The following is a 20887-nucleotide window of genomic DNA, read 5'->3' as shown; positions in this document are numbered from 1 at the left end:
TCGTGAAACATTACGATCTTGCCTAATTTAAAAATAATAAATAATTTTAATCTAACATAATTTTAACATCAGAAAGTGTCCAATAACACTACTTACAGTCTGTCGGACTGACAGACTACGGACAGTAGTCACTCACTATTTATCACTTAATTCTAACGTGTACTATCACTAATTCACTAGTTCAAAATTGTTTTGTCCTTTTCAGTCTTCTTACCAGGCCTGTGGTGTCAAGTAGTTTATTGGCCTTCACTTTGCCGCCAAGTATCAAACACATATAAAGTACTTTAAAAATAAGTTGCATAATCCTTTAATATTATTAAAAATATTAAGATGTTAATAAATGCTCTCAACGCTCGCTCGACGTAAACAAACATCGGATTTTCAAAACAATGGATACTGCTTTCTTGACAGCCACACACGATAGGCATATTGTATAGGCGTGGCGGCCGAGCCCACTGGCTCGAGGCCGCGTGAGAACAGCTGACGACAACATTTACTCGCAAATCTTGCCACACAAATTACTATCTCGATAGAATTAAATTAGTATCAACCTGCTGTTTATACAAAAGCAATTTATGTCAAGTTGATAAAATTATAGTCGTTTTTAATTTAATAATTCACTAAGGAAGGAATTTATAACAATACATATCTTTCGAGTTGTGTTTGTATTGGGAATAAAATCGTAAGAATTTGCCTGGGGCTTAGAATGCCCACAGTAAATTCTCTACTATGACTATCAGTCCAAATCTTGAGCAAAGTTTTAAAAGTAAGAGACTCAGGGCTAAGTCTGACTCCCATATGTCAAAAGGAACTTTGACATACGGGATTAATAGTGCACGCAGTCTCGTTTCTGAATTGTACCCTAAACATTGCAACCTAAGTAATTGATAGCTTGAGAAGCTCCAAACATGATCCTCGAAAAAGACTGATAAAAATATACTTTAAAAAATGGATAAAGATTGTGTACATTAATTTCTTAAGGTTATGATAATGAAATGTCGCGTAAAGTTTGAGACGGTACATCTAGGACATAGACAATAGGATCTTCAAAATCGGGGTCGAACATTGAAATGCGCATTTGATAATAGCAAAATCAGTAATTCAGAAATGGGAAATCGCTGGTACCGCGCATCGTAAGATAAATCAGCAATGACGTTGTGTCGCGATTAAAATCCGTGTTAGGACACTACAAGCCACTCGTGAGAACATGGAAGGCAGGGATGTAGCGACGGCCATGGCGATATTAGGCCCCGTGTCACTCTAATTATTATTAGCACACTACACTTTTCTTTATCTACGATTTTAACAATAATTCCTAATGAGAGTGAGATTCGACACTTATGGCTTAAGTATGACTGACATGTGTTAAAAATTTATTTGATTTTACATGAACTAGTGCTAACATAATAAGTTAGTTATACACGTGTATAAATTTGTCAACTGTCGTACAATTAGTTTGCGATATATAGTATATGAATGAAGGATCTTTTGTTTGTTTAAAGAAGACTCATAAAAAGGAATTTCGTGTGTTAATAAAGCATTGCTTTTTGTCGAAAAAAAAAACAATTGAAGTCAAGGCTTGGCTTGATGAACACTTATCAGCGACTGACGTTAAGCATCTAATTCATTGAAACCTACATTATTAAAATATATATGCGTCTTATAGACGCTTAAAAACTGATTTTTAGACAAAGTTACAGACAGAAAAAATCGGAAGCCCTGCACGACTTTTGAGAGCCGATGAAGTCAAACTACGCTACTGTGATATTATATTGATAGGAAATAGTGAGCATTCCCAACAAGTTCTGCTTTGAGCTTCACGATCAGAATTTTAAATTTTACGATCGTGTTAGAAGGTAAACAACGTATATATAGTTTACTATTTGTATTTGATAATACAAAAAGCGAACCAGTAGCCATAAACCAATCAATGATATACATAAAAAAAATTAAATTCAAATTAAAAGTCGGTTTTTTTTGCATGATTAGAAATCAAACAGATTTGACGTTTTCTGATGTTTTACAGATGGAAAGAACTCTGTAACAAATTTTGCCGACGACTCCTCCTCTCACATTGGGTACACCCAATATACAATGACACGTGAGAGAAGTTTGCTACAGCAAACTACCATCTACAGTTCAGCAACTAGTTCTCCGCCCCCAACCAGTAATCCACCACTGCATCCCAATGAAAAGAGTGAAATTACTAATGTTTATCCTTCTTCCCTGTTCCCCCTATCAACTTATACATGTCAGTCCTACTGGTTGGAGGCTGCAAACTGGATGGCCTATGTATAACTTTGTACTAAAAAATACAACCCAAAAAATATTTTACTTGCAATTGCAACGAAATTGTTGGATTGTAAAAATAATTTAGGACAATTGTCGACGAAAACTTCACAGCCTCCTAGAAAATTTGTAAATCCGCCACTGGGACTACTAGCTTAAAAGTCGGCAACGCACTTGCAAGTCTCGTAATGTTGCAGTTGTCCATGAGCGGCGGTAAGCACTTAACTCTAACCAGTTCGGTTGCCTCCTGAAAATATTATAAAAAGGCTTTGGAATTTAGATTCGCCACAATTAACCCGAAGCAATAAAAAACAGGAAGTAAAAATCAAAGCTAAAAAAATAACCAACATTAATTAAGCGCATATTTCGTTATTTATATGCAAGCTGTGTTTTATATTAATTATATATGACCTTTACAAAGGTGTACAATTCTTTTGATTTTTACGATTATTATTAATTGTTATATAGGTTTTTGTTTTCTTTATAATTCTAGGTTTTTAGTAAATTTATATATATATATAAAGAACTTTTTACTTTTTATCTTTCAGTAGTTTGTTTTTTTTGTTTTTGTTCCTGTTTAGTTTTGTGTTAATAACATGTAATATGTATTTTGGCACTTCTTGCCTACCTTATCTAATTGCATTATTTTTTTCTTCTCACAGTGGTTGCCTGAAAGAGATCGCTCGAAAGCGATAAGGCCGCCAGTGTGTCCTCATTTTAATTTAATTATGTTCACTTTCAATTTTATATGCAACGGAGTGTTAATAAATAAATAAATATTTTTTTTTAATCCTTCCAGTGTTGTACTTTTTAATCAGGGTTTATAATATAGACACTTTGAATTATAATAAACATGTTCCTAAGTTATAATTGTTTATATTTATTTTAGCATCCCATTAAAAATAACTCGCTAAAACAAAAGCCTTTTTCTCTCTAAACGCCTACTAAACAGCGCGTGCGTGTGGCAATAAAATTAAACCTGGATTTAATGCGCTTACCAGAAAAGGAACTACGACATGTCCATCGACACTTAAGCTTGTCCATTGATATTTATTTGTATAAGAAACTTGTACTAAACGTTTGAATCCATTCATTGAAATAGTATCTGTATATATATAGCCTGTACTTGTTGGTCGAGATAAATGGATTTTTCTTCACAGGACTGCAGGACTTTCACGCGCAATTTCACAAATAATCTCTATGGCAAATCATCTCTATGGATGAATGAATATATCTCAAGAATTCAATAAAATTCAATGCCCAATTAGATAATTATTTGAGAACGTGTAGGGCAGTCGGAAAACACCAATAAGATCTATGTTAAACTTGGACCCGAACTGTTTATTGAACGAATGACTTGAAGCACGATTTCAGCGATAATGCAACTAGATATTTTTTCTCATAAGTGAAAGCTTAGAAGCTTACATGGGTTAACGGATAATCCATGATCACCTTGATGGCTGGAAGTCTTCCACGGTCCGCTTCACAAGACATTTTCTTTTGCGAACTGTTCGACTCCCGGTGGTCTTCCCTAGACAATACGACCTCCAATTGTTAAAAGAAAGAGCATGCTTCTCCCTCAAAGACCAGCACCTACTAAAATGGGTGGGTGCCCGCGGACTGCGATGACTGTCCGTTTTTGGGCATCCCGTAGGCTCGTTTGCCCCCTTAAGTTATAAAAAATACCGGAAAATAGAGCAATAACTGGGTAATTTATTTGTAGCAAATAAACTGGTAAGACTTAATTACAAATGATGTGGTTTTTGGTCTTTTCCAAAAGAACTATTATACACGGAAAAGAACTATTATATTCAGTCACCGCATTAACATGCCGAGAACACTTCGTTTAGTAGAAACATTTTATTACCAATAATCTAAATCTAATTCGGATCCAAATCCATAAAATAATGTTTACAAATTAACTTATTAAGTTCGAATAATTAACATAATAATGAAACAAACAAATATCAACTTTAATAATCAAATTTGGTTATGGGTATTTAATATTAATATTATGCGGACGTTATCTCGAATCTCGACCCTTTAATTACATCTCATTAGCTATGTCCCGTGAATCTAAAACTAGATTCCGACCAAGACATTCTCAGGCTCTCGAACTGAATTAATTTAATCGGTGTTACATTAATTGAACTTTTATAAAACGTGTTTTACTAATTAATTTTGTTTATACACTTGAGATATTTAATGGCATTAAACAAGGTATTACACTATTGACGCTTAGAAGGGTTTTAGTTCAGTTTGAAGATACTTTACTTCTCAGAGAATTACATTCACTTAATAAGAACATTTGAGTAGGTTAGTTATGTACATCGTGGTATGAAATTATTTTAAAATAAGATATATAAAATAAAAATATTTGTTGCTAACATGGACAATAGTGTTTACAAAAGTAGGTAAAGATGGGTCGCATCGATATTATAACAGTCATTGTGTGACTATACATAGTAATCATTTCTTAATTCGTTAAAATAAATGTTTAAATTGCATGTATTAATAGAAATATAGCCAAAAAATGAGATATGAGAAACTGTTGTCCAATTATAAACTTGAGTTTCTTCATTGAAAATAAGAAGACTGCGCCAAACCCATAAATATTCAACCTTACACTATTATAACCGTTACTTTAATATAGAATGTTCCTCAACTCATTATACCCCATTGTGGCAGTCTAGGATTGAAGATGAGCCTGAGCGATACCTTAATTGACGAGGCAGTGTACCCGAAACCAAAGAGCCCTGCATAATAAAGGCGTATAATCCCTTATCAAGACTTTACTATTAAAGCGAAGTTTGAAACTTCGGAATAATTAATTTCAATTTAACTTCACTGGCTTTATATAAATATAAATATCTTCATCGTCAATTTAAAAAGTTTAATAACACACGAAATTCCTTTTTATCCAATTTTTTAAACAAACAAATGTTTATTTGCTTATAAATCTCACAAATGATTAGTCTTGTCTTGTCACTTATCAAATTTATACACGTGTCTTCAAATAACCTTCAAAGGTTACGGCTAATTAAAAATCATATTAATTTATTACTAGTAGCGCCATCTATGTGTCAGCCTACGAACTTTTCAGACCACCTTATATCTAGAAGTTAGAACTCATCAACATTTATAACATTATCTTCATTACATCTGATAAGGAAATGCTCGAGCCTCAGCGGCAAAGCCAGTAGCCGATCTTTCTACTTTTTTCTCTCCTTTTTAAGCCACGAAATAAATAAAAATTTACACCTATTATATAAATATAATAGGTGTAAATTTACTTTTGAAAACTATGGTTGAATTTAAAAATTTACGAAAGCTAAAAAAATATTACATATTAACCTTTTTTTAAGGACAAGAAAAAAAATAAGTAGGCAAATAAGCCTAAAATTAGAATGATCGTTGCCTTAACAAACTGCACGTTAATGGCGGCCAGCGCACAATACTTTAATTAAATCGTCGTCTAGTACCGAACGAGGGCCGCGGGCGTGCATCTAGCTAACGGACATAATAGGGGACACGATGGATTGTTCGCTACTTCCCATATAAAATGGGATATTGACGCCTTGGGGCCAGGCTTCGTCACGATAAAGAATATGTGATGGTTATTTCAATGAAATAGCGAATAAGTTCCTTCAACTTCACAAATATAATTCATTATTTACGTTCGTATCTTTTAAGAGGTAGAGATCCATTTAAGAGGATGAATAGGCATATGCAAAAAACTATACAAAATGACACTATGGACTATTTAGTCATACGAGAACTTTTTTTAATTTACGTATTTAGGAGGCTGCACTACACAACACTGCGCGGACTTTCAAGCCAAACGTTATTTTTCTATTATAGTATTTATTTAATAAAATGTAAATATCCGAAACTATAAATATCTTGAGGCTATATACGATAGGCTTGACTTGGAAAGATTGGCCCTATGTTTGCTGTTAACAATCTTATTTGTTCACGAAAGTCTACGTCTCCTAAAGCCCTACCAGTTGGAATATTATATTTTTATCCGACTATTTAAAGTAAAACAAAGCTTAAACTTAGCACACGTCTATAATTAACGCTCTTTATCAAAACCCCAGCTAATTGGAATAGAGCTTCTGTCTTCATGATTGAAATCAGTCTTGTTAATTAATTCCCGAACTCTACTATATAACGGAACCAAGTCTAGCAGTTTAAACTTCGGAAAATAATTATTTAACAAATAAATTGATTATATTAATGCTAGCTTTACATTCGAACATCCGTCAAATTTAAATCCATAAGAGCTGACAAATCGTTATTTTTAAGATGCAATTTGATAAATCACAGCTGTCAAACTGAAATTTTACTTTGGATTAAAATAGAGATAATCTGTAAAATATAATTAAAGTATTTAAATAGGATATGAGTAAAAATTATAGTTAGTTAAAAGTTTAAATTATTTTTTAAAGCAGACAGCTCTAATAATAAAAAATACATTGTCCCATAGATATGTCTAAATAAAACCTACTAATAAAAACTCATTGTATCTTACTTCAAAAATAAATAATATTGTGATAATCTGATACATAAATTACTCAATAATGAATTTGTAATAATAATAATGTTAATTTATCTCAATGAGAAATAGTTATCAGTATTATAGAATTTGACAAATGTGAGTTATTGGAAAATATTTGTGGAAATGCATGTGTTGTAAGATACCACATGCAATTCACATTAATTTCCATTGTACAAAAGCACTTTAAAATCACAACATGCCAATCATGAACACATTATAGAGCCATAGAGCTTACATTAGCATATCATACTGACAGTTTGAGATGATAATGAGTGTATCATTATTGTGTGCTAATGGAATTCAACAATGTTAGAAATATGTTTTGAAATATAGGTTTGTGGTTAATATTATCTACATATATAAAAATGAATCTCTATTTCCCTTGGCATCATGCATGATTTTTTTGCACACTTTTTTTGTTGTGTTACTTAACTTTAGTAATCCTAACTTTAGTTTTTTATTTTTTATTCAGTGCATAGTGCTTTTACAATTTAAAGTTTTTGAAGTAACCTTATGGCATTTGACATAACATTGACAGAATGCATGCTGCAAATATTGTCAAAGAGGATGTAAGAAATATGAATATTGTTTAAAACAAAAGTTTGGATCGGAATTATTATATTGATAAAATACATATAAAATAATTACTGTTGTTAATTGTTTGTGGCATTAATCTTGGAAATCCATGTATTTCACTTGGCCAATTATATGTCGCCTGTACCCCTGTCGGAATACCAGCAAAACTATTTATATATGAGCCAGAAAAACAAACAAAGAATATTATCTATGATGTATATATCATAAAGCATTAGAATTTATTTGTTTATGAAATAATTTATAGTTAATGATACCAATGAAATCAATGGTTGCTAGTATTATATAAATATGTATATAGAGAGAGAGCAAGTAAACTTTGTTTTCTTTTTTTAAATTCATATTTAAAATTATTATGAGCAAATGCTAAATATTAGATTTTTATATTAATATATCTTGGTAATATATTTAAGACACTAATCATTAGTTTCTTCAAATAATATACAAGTATTTTAAATGATGAAGTCATACTATTTTACGCTTTTAAGACTTCATATGCAACACTAAGTTATAAAAATCATAAATATATCTTCACCGAACAAGGTAGTTTACAACCATGTTTTTTCCTTATTGTTACTGAGAAAACTATTATAAAATATTCCTTGAATAGGTGGAAATGCATATGTACTCATCAAATTGTTTGTAAAATAAAGTATTAGTATTCATATTAGTAAGAAAGTGTACATAGGAACTTCATGTGTGATTGGTAATAGTTTATATCTTAACATACAAATGTTTCTCACTACAAAAAGCTTTGATAAACAAAAATATCTCTGTTACAAAAGTAACAAGTATATATGTATTACGATATTGTTCTTTAATAATTTAATGTATTTTACTATTTTGGTACCCTTTTTTTTTAATCTTAAAAGAAGCATATCATTGGTTTATCAAACGCCATATTTATGTAAATCAAGGAAATAATACATTATGGGCTTGACATAAGCGTTAAAGTCTAAGATATGATACTGATCTCATACCATTACGCAAACATATTGTATAAATAAATATTAGTAACCTCAAATTGCTTACCGAAATTGTTATACACACGGAGTATGGTATGAAATATAGAAAAAGCCGATGGATAGAAAAAACTATACACTGGATAATGTTTTTAACCAAATTAAGAGAATTTTAACCAAACAACTAAAATATAAAAGCAATTTACACTTTTAAGTTTCAGAACATAATAATGACACTCGTAATATTTATTTATCACCAAAACACTTGAAATTTTGACTGTCAGATTCACATTGTTCAGTAACAGTTGGCGCCTGATGTCGACAGTTGACAATTACTTTGTCAGCTCTCTCAATCATGTCAATGTTTAATTAGTTAACCGTATATAGGCCTACAGATACAAAATATTAAGAACAGAGTACGTATGATTTGGCTAGTTTGTTTGCCACGCTTTTATCCATAAAATTATTTAACATTGTACTAAATGTTGAAAAATCTGTAGCTTTCATAGATTGAATTCATAAAAATAATGTATTTATTTATCTAGAATTTTTAAGGCTTATAAATAATACTGGTACATGTATAATAGTAATACATTTAAGATGACTTAATTTGGTTAACAAAAATGTTTTAATTGTTTACGTCCACGTCCACGTTGCTTTACCTAATTATTGATTTAAGATTAATAATTTAGTTTTATAGGTTTAACTATTAAAAATCAATTCAATCAATTTATCGGAACTATATTACATACTAATTGGGATTATTAGATATATATACTTATTATTTTGAATGTATATTCATATCAAATGGTTATATTATTGTTTTATTTTAATACAAAAAGGCTTACCCTTTCGTCAGCAGTGTCTACCGTATTTATTGTGTGACCGCATAACTCGTACTCCATACCTATTAAAAAGTGTCTCATAAAGGAAGTGGAAATAAATAAGAGGTCGTTGTTCGTAACATTTTGGTTGTAAAATGATTTTTGTATGAACACTAGCACCAAAATAACTGGCCGGGCGTAGAAGCGCACGCGCAGCCAGTTGTGAGACGATCGCGGCTCGATCTTCTGCTTTGACCTAGAAATATCGCCAAATATAATCTATAGTGAAAATGTGATTATGTGTTACAAATAATTAGTGTTATTATGACAATAAAATACTATTTTATATAATAAGAAAGGTAAACAAATAATAGCTTTTTTGACACTTACATTTATAACACTTGCACAAAGAGGTACAATGTCATCAAGTAAATTTTGTATGTTTTTGCATAAAGACTATTAAATCATATTTAACTTTATTACATTTTTAAATTCGTCTTAGTAATGAATATATGTTAATAAAAATTACATTACCTTAATACATACTATATACTTTCTACCAAGCAGATTTAATACGTACGAATATATAATACATTCGAATGATATTAGTGTTCAAATAAAAAATTTTAAGTCGTGTATTAAGCAAATACAATTATTAATTATTAGGTATATATTATGCAATTTTTAATATTTACTAATTACTTTCTTTGAAAAATATTCTATTTTTAAAGTTTTTTCCTACCCTGTATTATATTTACAATTGCATTTTTGGCATCAATGTTAAAATATCGATATGTTGCGATGTAAAAACATACAATATTTTTTTGCGTAATAAATTAAATTAAGTAAATCAGAGGAAGTTAAAATGTCATTTTTAAATTTCATAAAAACTCTCTGTACAACGTGTGTTTATAATTTATTATACTACCTTAATGCATATTAAAGCATATTTTTTTTAAATTATAACAACTAATGTATTTTAAATACACATACAATTTATTATCGTAGATAGTACCGCTGATCCAGAGCTGGTGCTTTCATCGCTCAGCGTATAAGTATCTCAATACAGGAGAAAATGCACATATCAAACTTTTTAAATTCATTCTAGTTTTCTATTTATCAATTGTTAATTTTCATACATGCAGATTAAGAATGTTATGTGTAATTAAAAGTAATAACCTGATTTAAACGTTATCTTAGTTTATGTACATCTTAATTGTCACATTATTGAGATACAGAATACAAAAAATAATAATAATACGCTCGATCCTGTCGGTGAGTATTCTTCATGTTGGCAGCACTTCTTCGGTGATATTTACGATACGCGAAGAAAGCACCGCGTCGCAATTAATTTATTTTAAATAATGATTTCTCATTGAAGTACATGTTCTCATCGTAATTTGAAAAATATTTTCATGATTGCTTTGACTTGAAAAATAAGTTTCTAGCCTCATTAAACATACAGCCAACTCTGGCTCTTTAATAAATCAGTGTGTATTATCAAATCAAACCCGAAAACTGCCGTCATATGATTAAAGTTTAAATGAAAATGTGTGATTTTTTTATGAAATAGGAAACAAACAGGCACATGAACCATCTATTGTTAAGTGACACCGCCACCCATGGACAATACATTGCTAGAGGGCTTACAAGTGCGTTACCATCCATTTAAGAATTGGTACGCTCCTTTCTTAAAGGACCCTATAATATAATAGTACCATACCACTGCCATATACATAGCCATACACATATAAATATATAGTTTATTACAATAGTAAGAATATCGTAAATATATTTGTGTGTTAACAAATAGTACCTATCTTGTTTTTATAATCGTTAATTAAAATACAATATTATAAATAAATGTAACTTGTTGTAATATCGAAATTATTGCTGTACTTTTTACTAAAGCGAATCCATATTTCACGAAGTTTTATTTTAATATTTGCAGAGCTTGATTGAACTTGATTTTACATTGTACTGAGTGAATGTCATTCTTTGAGAAATAAAGTATCTTTGAACCGAACTGGTTAGTATAACGTTTGTATAGTAGTATATTGGTTTTAATGCACGCCGACGTCAATCAACTGCATTTAGCCTGCTAAAATTGTATCATTAATTTGATTGAACATTCAATGGAACATTAATCCATTCTAATTTTAGATCCAAACAACAAGTCGATATGAATTGAAGGAATTTAAAGGAATATTTACATAAAATACACGCTTATTTATTCTCTTTAAGAGAAATTAATCCAAGACATCCTACTAAGTTCTTGTACTAATATTTATTGGATAATAATAAAAAAATATGACTTTATTTCACTAGACTATTATTTCATTAGGCTATGGAATTCACTTCCCGTCCCTATTCGCTTAGCTCCTTCTTTATCTTCCTTTAAATTTCTTCTGTACAAACATTACCTGTCCACATCGTATCCCGAACTTTCTTACTAACTACTAACTGACGTGAGACTTATCTTAAATTATCGTGATTTATGTGTCTTTTCACTCTTTAATGTATCTTTAATATTTTATTCCTGTTTAGTTTTGTTTTAATAACTGTGTATTACATGTATTTTGCACTACTTGCCTATCTTGTTTAATACATTTATTTTTTTCTTTACTCACAGTGGTTGCCTGGAAGAGATCGCTCGTAAGCGATAAGGCCGCCAGTTGCCCTCCTTTTGATTTAATTATGTTAATTTTTATTTTTATTTTGTAGTGTAACGAAGTGTAAATAAATAAATAAATAAATAAATAGACTTATTTTGGTCAACTTACTTGTCACGAAACTGATAACCTGAACAAGCTTGTTGTCGAACCCGCTGGTGACCTAGTCAAGATACTCAGGTGTCTCCCCATAACAGCTGAAGGGAAGCTATAAATCGAACAAAGTGGAGAGACATCAAGTACCTTGCAGTGACACGACCTTCAGAAGAATACTACTCAAACTAGAATTATGATGAGTATTATGGACAAGTCCACCAGTCAGACCTTTGAGGACGTATATAGTTTCTGGTTTCTTAAATATTTTTTTATGTATGACAATTACTACTAATAACCACTTCGTGTGTGATGAACAAATGTCATTGTTCAGATCCAGGCTGTCAATTTCAATATTTTATTTACATATATGTGACAAATTGATACGACAGTATATAACTGTCATCTTATCATCATCATCATTGTTCAGCTCATGTTTATACTGTAAAGAATAATCTGATGCAGTCATCTACCGTCTCAGACCGGCACCTCTCCAACCGGCTGCCTTCATAAAGGAGGTCCACAAAAAAAACCTTCTGCACATAATACTTATATATATAAAACATATAAACCGATTTCATTTTCATTATTTAAATGATGTTGTTCTCGGGTAATAAATTGTCACACTATTTCATATTTCGTGTATTTTTTATTTAGTGACGTCACATATGACGTCAGTAGCGAAGTAGACACCATATCTGGCTCATATCCAAGACCATTCAATCAACAACACACCGTGAAATGGGGACGACTTTTCATCCTATGTTTAGGAAATATAGACCTAGAATTAATACATAATTTATTTTAAAGCAATCTTGAAGCTACAAATATTCATATTCAAAAAGAAAACAATATACAAAGCCAAAACAGATTACATTGATAAACAAAATATACGAAATAGAAAACATAAGTTAACTATACTATACATATACATAACTAGTTTTAAAAAAAATTGGTTGTCTGTAAAGTCAGTTTACGGACGATAATTTTACGTCATAAGAAAACCTTGATGAAAAATTTTATACTTTTATAAATTGAATCACTAAATTATCATTATTTTGTAAAATACAAAGGAGTTAATTGAAAATTATTTTTTTAGATTCTATACGAGATTATGGGTAATCACATTCTTAAAATGCAAGCATAAATTAAGATAGTGCGCCACAAGCCAAACGCTAAAAAGCCGATCGTGCCTCTCTATCGCTTATTCCGTGCTCTCGCTTGCACGCTCGGCTCAGGCGGAACGTGACAATGAGTCATGTTTTTTTCGTTCATCGATTTATAAGACGTTATCACGTCAAAAAAGATACCTCAAATTAAATATTAAACAAACGACATCTTATTAATTTCAAGAAAAAACTAAATTGTTATTACTGTTAAATAAAGTCAGTCTTCTCGCCTCTTAAAATATTTCTTCAATAATAACTCATAATTATTTTCAAATCATTATTTAAAGTATTAATGTTTAGTCACATGTTCTATACGTCTAAAAAATCCAGTATGTTTTTACGAATACGGAAGGTTTATGTTAAATGCTGCGTATCCTTATTTACATAAGTCAAAAGCCTAGCTTGTTCCACTAATATTACGGGTAGGCAATAAGGACTAATGTTTTTATAATCTTTCTTTTGTTTCAGTAAAATGATGGCTAAAGGAGAAAACTATAATAAAATATGAATGACGGATCTAGGAGAGCCTTAACGGGCTCAATACACAGAATAAGAGAATTTGAATTAGAAAAAGTAAGTATTCAAGAATGGTTAAAAAGTTTTAATACATCCTCCACGGTTTCTACCTCCTTTATAGGCCTTAAAAAGAAGAATAATATTTGACAATTGACAAAAGTTATATGGAGGTAAAAAGACGACAAGGATTAAACCATTAATTTATTTATTGACGATTAACACAACAATGATGATTATGACTTCTATATTATGACACAATTCATGCCTATCATTAAAAATTATTGATTACAATTTTAATATAAACGGAAACAAAAATAACTCGAAAATGAGTGTAAAAACTCGAGAGAAGAAAAATAGCAGATAATAACGAACGTTGTCATTCATTCACCAACTCACTTTTTGTCGTGTTTATTAGTTTGTATGTTGTTCCTGGCATATGGCGTATACGCCAAGTTCCATTCCCATTGACATAGTAATAATATCGGGCATTAATTGAGGTTAATGAAATTTTAAAATATTCCTTCAATCCTTAATAATATGGAGGCAGTGTGCGAATTGAGTTATATTACCGTGAATTAGATTATATTATTCTGTCAAATAAAAATAAAAATAGAAATTAAATTAAAAATTGAATTTTAAAAGAATTTTCAAAAATCGCTTCCAAAATCCATAGATCACAAACCACACAAATTATATTAGCATAGATTAATAAAGTAACCGATTTGTTTATAAAATATAACGCTTACAAATTTATTTACAGGTGTGTTTGGTTGAAGAGTTTGATATATTACAAATAGTCGGTGAAGGATGGTTCGGGAAAATACTATTAGTAGAACACAGAGCATCGGACACAGAAATTGTTTTAAAGGCATTACCAAAGCCGTATGTTTCGATACGAGATTTTTATAGAGAATTCCATTATAGTCTACACTTAAGCGCACATAGAAATATAGTTACATCATTCGATGTGGCATTTGAGACAGCTGGATTCTATGTATTCTGTCAAGAGTACGCACCTCTAGGTAAGATTTTAAATGTAGGGCCATCATGGTACCAAATCTGGATTGGAAAAATGTGAATATAATGTATCATCCATTAGCAGACAAAAGGCTGCTGTGAATAAGTTTCAAGTAAGAGTTTAGTCAATTCAACTGTGACATACGCTTAAATACTTGCACGAAATGAGAAGGGAAAACTTAATAAAAAAAATCGTATAATGCGAAAAATTGCTGCGCCTGTCTCCCTATTTCATACACCTCAATATATAAAACGTAGACGACAATATTAAAATCTGCACTCTTTTTATATTATTCATTCATTCATTTGAAATAACCAACCAGAAACCCGGTATTAGCGAGTAAATGTTTGTAACATTAAGAAAATCACTTTTTGAACGGATTGAAGCTGTGTATTATTATTAAAAACTTAAAATTATTTACATAATTCTAAATTTTAATTTTTTTGCGACGTTACGCGTGCTTTTCAGCGTGCGTGGTCACGGTGACTGAAGACAAAAGGTGTTAAATGTCAAACTACTATGTTTGTAACATATTATGTACGGCTTAGGGTAAGATTCAGAAACGAATTGTGCTAAGTCTCAGTGATGCTATCTTGAGAATTTCCCCCAAATGTCTTCATTTCAATCAAGGAATCAAGATGTCCTGGGATGGTGACTCCGATTCATAGGCTGACAACTGCCTTGTAAAAAACACTTTTTAACCAGATTGATGCTAAGTTTTTAAATTTAATTTTCGTGACCACGCACGCTGTAAAGCACGCGAAACGTCGGATAAATTTAAAATTAGAATTATGTAAAATAATTATAAGTTTATAATAATATATAGCTTCAATCCGGTTAAAAAGTGTTTTCTTTCAATGTGTAAAAGCTATGTTAACAAAAGACAATACTAACTGTCTTGTAAATTTTTACGTATGGTTATTAAAATTTATCTAAAGACCCCTGCATCTCATCAAAATTAAATTCCCGATTAGTGAAGGACTGGTTTAATGCATAGAATCTCTGGGCCAATTAGATGTATCATGATTTCAATTACAACGACTCTAAAAACGGCTTAAGAGTGAATTATGTGTCCCAAAAATAGCTACATTTTAAACCAAGACCTTGCCATAATGCTTTCTACAGACATACATCCATAATAACACAACAAAATTAATAATAATGAGTACCAGAAGTCGCAGACAGTGATTCAAATTACGATCTTTTATCCACACATTCATTGTTACGACTCGAGTTGGACGGCGGCCAAAATCAATTTAAATGAGCATTAAATTTAATCGTAGATCAGATTGAAATCACGATTGTTAGTTTTCAGCTTACAAAACATTGTTAGCCTAAATACGAATACTTAATTTATTTATTTATTTTGTAATCCAACAGCTGCGATAAATGCTGCGATGTGTTGTGTGAATGCGAGGGTATGTTTTTTTTGTACGTGAGGTGTGTATGTTGGGTGTCCTCATGACGAAGTTGACTTAGCACTATGGATACTTTTATCCTCGTTTTAAGCATATTCCGCGAGATCGAGAATAGTTTTGTCACTGAATCATACGATGAAGATTCGACATGTCTACCACAGAATACATATAATATAAAATTAAATAGATAAAGAAATGTGAATGCAATCATTATTATAATACGTAGCTAATTATATGTACAAAACAATGTTTAGTTCCTAAAAAGTAATTACAAGGCATGATTAGAAGAAATTTAAAGTGTGTTTACATTGCTAAAAATAGTTTGGTTTAAACTGTGTTATAAAAAAGAACTAGAGGTGACAGGTGAGGTGTTAAACATCTTAGAATTAATAATATGTATAATGTACTCTCTTTGATTATTAAATATATATAAAAAGCCACTCGTACTTATACATTCCCGGTATCCAATATCGTTACGTTTTAACTTATATATTTAGTAATGTAACTTATATATATATATATATATATATATATATAGAATAATTATATGTAATTTAGTATGGCGATATGGAAAAATTTAACAAACGTCTATTCAATTTGAATTAACCCTAATCGAAACAGAACAAGAAAATAAAACGGTTTGTTGTATAAAAAAAACCAGTTTTTTTTGCAACCCGTTTTAAAATAGTTCACCAATCAAAATCAACATTAGTGTTTTCGTTATACGACCGATCACTAGAAAATTATAACAGTTTCACTAATTTAAAGTAAAATATGTTAAATTATGAATCCGATAACAATTTTAAAATTATATAATAATTTTTAGCAAACCGTTTTTAATGAAGATGATTGTTTATGGTTACACAAATTATAAAATAGTTTAATATTCTGTCTCAGGTGATCTAACATCGAATATGCTGGATACAGGCATTGGCGAAATTCATACCAAAAGAGTGACAAAGCAACTGGCATCCGCCTTGGACCATCTCCACCAACGAGACCTAGTCCATAGGGATGTTAAATTAGATAACATTCTAATTTTTAAATCGGATTTCTCCCGTATAAAATTATGCGACTTTGGGGAGACAAGGAAGGTCCAATCCGTTGTGAGGAGGAGAAATGAATGGTTGCCGTATTCGCCACCGGAAGTTCTGAACTTGTCTATGGATAGTTCTTACAAGTAATTGATTAATTTAACGTAATTGGTTGCTCCGTTTGTTTGTTTATAATTATTGAACGGTCGTTTTTTTTGACAATAACAAACAAACAATTTTTTTAATTCTGATACTAATTTATTTCTTTCATGCCACAGGACCTTTGTTTCTCCATTAAAAAAAACATGACCGTTGTTGTACATAAATGTCTATTCTTCAAACTTGGTCACTACGTACTTTTTACTGTCTCGCACCATAATGAGCATAGCTGATACTTTGTTATTTACAGGGCCTTAATCAGCCATGATATTTGGCAATTTGGAATAGTGATTTTCATATGTCTGACAGGGTGTTTGCCATGGCAAAAAGCAGCATTTGATGACCCCAGATATTTAAGGTACTATAACTATTTTATTTGCTTCAGTAAGCAAAAGATGTAAACAAAGTAATGAAAACGATTATAATGTTGAACTTATTCTTACTTACAGAGCATAATACTCTGATACATAATCTCCATCAGTGTAATTTTTTTATTCAATTCTATTTTTTCTAAGATCTATGTTCATCATAATTGTTATGTAGTTTAGAATAAATAGCTTGTAACATGTAAACATGCATAATATGGTGTGATGAACTTTAATAAAAATACTTTAAAGTAAAAACTCAATTAAATAAACTATATTCTGTTTTATATAATGTCAGATATTCTAAAAAAAATGTTACTTATAGCTCATCACATATAGTATCTTACAACTATTTATAGTCTACGCGAATTAGAACGGAAGACAAAGTTTATTTACAAAGCATCTTCGTAATACACGCTGTCGATTGATGTATAGTGTGTTTAAATTATTTCTTGTAATTTATTTCATCAATGGGAAGTGTGATAACTTTATTTATAATATCAAACACAATGTTGGCACTAAATAGCATCTAATTAGAAAGCTCTAACAGTAGAAATATTACATATTTTATTTAAATATTTACTTCTTCTTTTAGGCCTATCCATTTCGGTTATCCATATTTATTTAAAGATCTATCTAATTATAAGCATTTAACTCAATTTTGCATATTATATAAACATTTATTTTTGCCTATTTAATTTGTTCGTATTAACCCTGTTTTCATCCATTTCATTCATTCACTTGTTCTACGTAGACATAAGTACACTCTCTATTGTTTATTGCAATTGAGCATAATAATGGGGACACCGGGGGCGAATTGGACTAAATCACCTTATAGACTTATCATCAAAAGACGAGTATTTCTACTGATATAAAATTACTTTCTCAGCTACTTCAATTGGTACAATAGCGCTAACCCGCTAAGAAGACAACCGAAATTATGGAAAATGGTATCATCGCGGGCACAGAAAATGTTTAAGAAATTTATTGAGCCCAGAGTTGACAGACGAGCTGTGAATTTCACTGAATTAACTAGATATTATGACTACCGGTGGATGGCTAAGGGTTACACGGATAGAGTCGGTAAGGTTTTACGAAATGGTTTTAAAAATAATAGAAAGCTAAAATTTTCTACGAAACAAATCAGTGATGTAGGTACTATCACTCACTGCTGATTTAGCAACCCAAAACTTGTCTTGGCGTTCAAAATGAGAATCTTCCAGCGCGACTGGGAGTTCAGTGTCACCTCTCGACAATTGCTGACTTTCAGCTGCAGCAGGTCCTCCTCAGCTATATCATACTTAGGTTAACCTCTGACCACTAGGCCTCCTTCACCGCCCCATTGGGATTGTTTTGCTCCAGTTCAAAGTATTTGTATGACTCATTTTTGGCGATTAAAAAGAGTGGCGGATAGTTTCTTGCCAGTTCTTCTTACCCGCTCTGCACCTTGACTTGCGCACTGGTAGTAAATGTAAATTTAGAGTAAAATTAACATATTTTGACCCTCATAGGTGTACTTGATTAACTATATGAATTAAGTTATTTTGATTTTAAGTTTGGATTTGATCTTGGCCCATACGCTTAAGATGCACTATAAATCATCCTTTTTTAAAGTAGTAGTTATAAGGCACAAGGAGACCTTAGACAGAAGTAGTTTTTTTTATAAGTTTTGCTGTTATTAATCCACACGCGAACTTCCTGCCACCTCGGAAAATCTTGCCAAATTACGTAGCTCAGCAGGCATAAAGCTAACCCAATCTATGACCGAAGAGACGCATTTTTCAAATTTCTTAAAATGCAATTTCATTAATCTCTTTTACATGATTTGAGAGCTCTTATGACTATTTATTTTGTTCTCTATTTCAGCGGGAGGAGATATTGATGAACTCTGTCCTTCAATGTACAGTTTTCGAAGTGACCCAAATGAAAAAAACATTTTATTAAAACACTTTAGGGACAATGGTATCGAAGTCACAATTGACAGGCATGCAAAAAAGGAAAGAATTCGTGAATGGATCCAGAACAGCGTTATAGAAGAAGTAGATGAGGAGGTAGCATCAACTATAAACTTTTCTCTCATTCAAGTAAAAAAAAATTGTTAATGAAATGTATTATTTTTTTAGGAGGAGATCTGTGACCCCAGCGTATATGATGATAGTGACATAGAATTACAAGAACACACGCGACCTTATCCAATAGATGAAAGCCACCGAGTCACATTGCGCTACGACACAGAAAAACATATCAATCCCAGAACTGGTGAAGTCATTGAAGGTGTTAAAAGAGTCCCCGATAAGAATCCTCTTTCTTATGATGTTCAAAATATAGAACCAGTTGCACCCGCAAATGTTGCAAGACGCTACGGTGTCAAGGAGGATAACTCACCACACAGCTCAACCAAAGACAGTGCTTATGGATCTTTGGAAGCTGCTAATCACAGAGTAAAAGAAAATAGACAAGCTCCATCTATCGATAGGATATCTACAAACTCCCCAAGCCGTTCACTAAGTGCGGTATCTCTCCAACAAAATAAAATACCCCTTTCTACTCACGCTCAAAGATTTCAGAAAAGTGAGGAGATTTACTCCAAAGAATTAGATAATATGAAAGGCAGTTCTTCTACGCTTCATTCGTTAGAAAATTCTTCAAGATCCAATAGCATAAAAGTAACCAGAAACAGTTCTTTAGATAGTGCGACTTATTCTAAAGAGATTCAAAATGACACTGAATCGGCAGGAGCTAATTTAATACCTAATGATTCGATTATTCATCACAATGGCTTTAGGCCTGTGGAAAATAATGGACAACCCTACGTGTCTATGAAAAAATCTGTTTACGACATTGTTAGTAACCGCAGCGATGTGGGAAATAATAATTATAAAATAGATAGCCAAATAATTAATAGCATAGACAGTCCATATACATCTATGCTAAATATCGTTCAAGGGCAGATTAAAATAACACCTCATGAAAAAGAGAGTAACAAAAACATCGTTAATGTTTCGGTTACTAAAGTTAATAGAAAAAAGCTGTGATTGTCGCTCAATGATATCTTAAACTATAACTTTATTTTTAATATTAATACTTATTGTATCATCGTTAAATATAACATTAAAGTTTATTTGTTTTTTATTACTTACCTTAGAGTTTACCGCTTGAAGCAAAACAATACAACTTGTCTTAAAACTTTATTCCTTTATTTTTTGTGTATAG

General features: G+C 31.2%; 2 protein-coding genes across 4 annotated transcripts in view; one reads left to right on the top strand and one right to left on the bottom strand.

The window, feature by feature from the left end:
- LOC123709574 (protein N-terminal asparagine amidohydrolase) overlaps window positions 1-8658 on the bottom strand; it is an 81027-nt gene extending 72369 nt beyond the window's left edge. Inside the window, exon 1 of the mRNA XM_045660989.1 lies at window positions 8477-8658. The gene's annotated coding sequence lies outside the window, so the exon portion shown is untranslated. The remainder of the gene's footprint in view (window positions 1-8476) is intronic.
- A 676-nt stretch (window positions 8659-9334) lies between these two features.
- LOC123710140 (serine/threonine-protein kinase meng-po) lies at window positions 9335-20795 on the top strand. Of its 3 annotated transcripts, none has more exons than XM_045661867.1 (8): window positions 9335-9589; window positions 13633-13737; window positions 14441-14702; window positions 17014-17296; window positions 17560-17667; window positions 18564-18757; window positions 19541-19725; window positions 19798-20795. In XM_045661867.1, the coding sequence occupies exons 2-8, from the start codon at window positions 13669-13671 to the stop codon at window positions 20707-20709; spliced, it is 2013 nt and encodes a 670-aa protein (XP_045517823.1). In that variant the 5' UTR covers window positions 9335-9589; window positions 13633-13668; the 3' UTR covers window positions 20710-20795. The 3 variants fall into 3 exon arrangements, with proteins under 3 accessions (XP_045517823.1, XP_045517824.1, XP_045517825.1); XM_045661868.1 differs by lacking the exon at window positions 9335-9589 and adding an exon at window positions 12054-12271; XM_045661869.1 differs by lacking the exon at window positions 9335-9589 and adding an exon at window positions 13230-13250.
- Window positions 20796-20887: the final 92 nt, after the last annotated feature.

This window comes from Pieris brassicae, chromosome 5 (assembly GCF_905147105.1).
Source record: "Pieris brassicae chromosome 5, ilPieBrab1.1, whole genome shotgun sequence".
Lineage (NCBI taxonomy): Eukaryota > Metazoa > Arthropoda > Insecta > Lepidoptera > Pieridae > Pieris > Pieris brassicae.
Note: the sequence above shows the minus strand (reverse complement) of the source record. Positions and strands in the feature narration are given on the sequence as shown.

Bases quoted from the DNA above. Each gene is read 5' to 3' on its own strand.
- LOC123710140 (XM_045661867.1), top strand. From the start codon at position 13,669: ATGAATGACGGATCTAGGAGAGCCTTAACGGGCTCAATACACAGAATA. The intron at 14,703-17,013 runs GTAAGATTTTAA...ATTCTGTCTCAG, and splicing joins TCAAGAGTACGCACCTCTAG to GTGATCTAACATCGAATATG. The intron at 18,758-19,540 runs GTAAGGTTTTAC...TCTCTATTTCAG, and splicing joins GGGTTACACGGATAGAGTCG to CGGGAGGAGATATTGATGAA.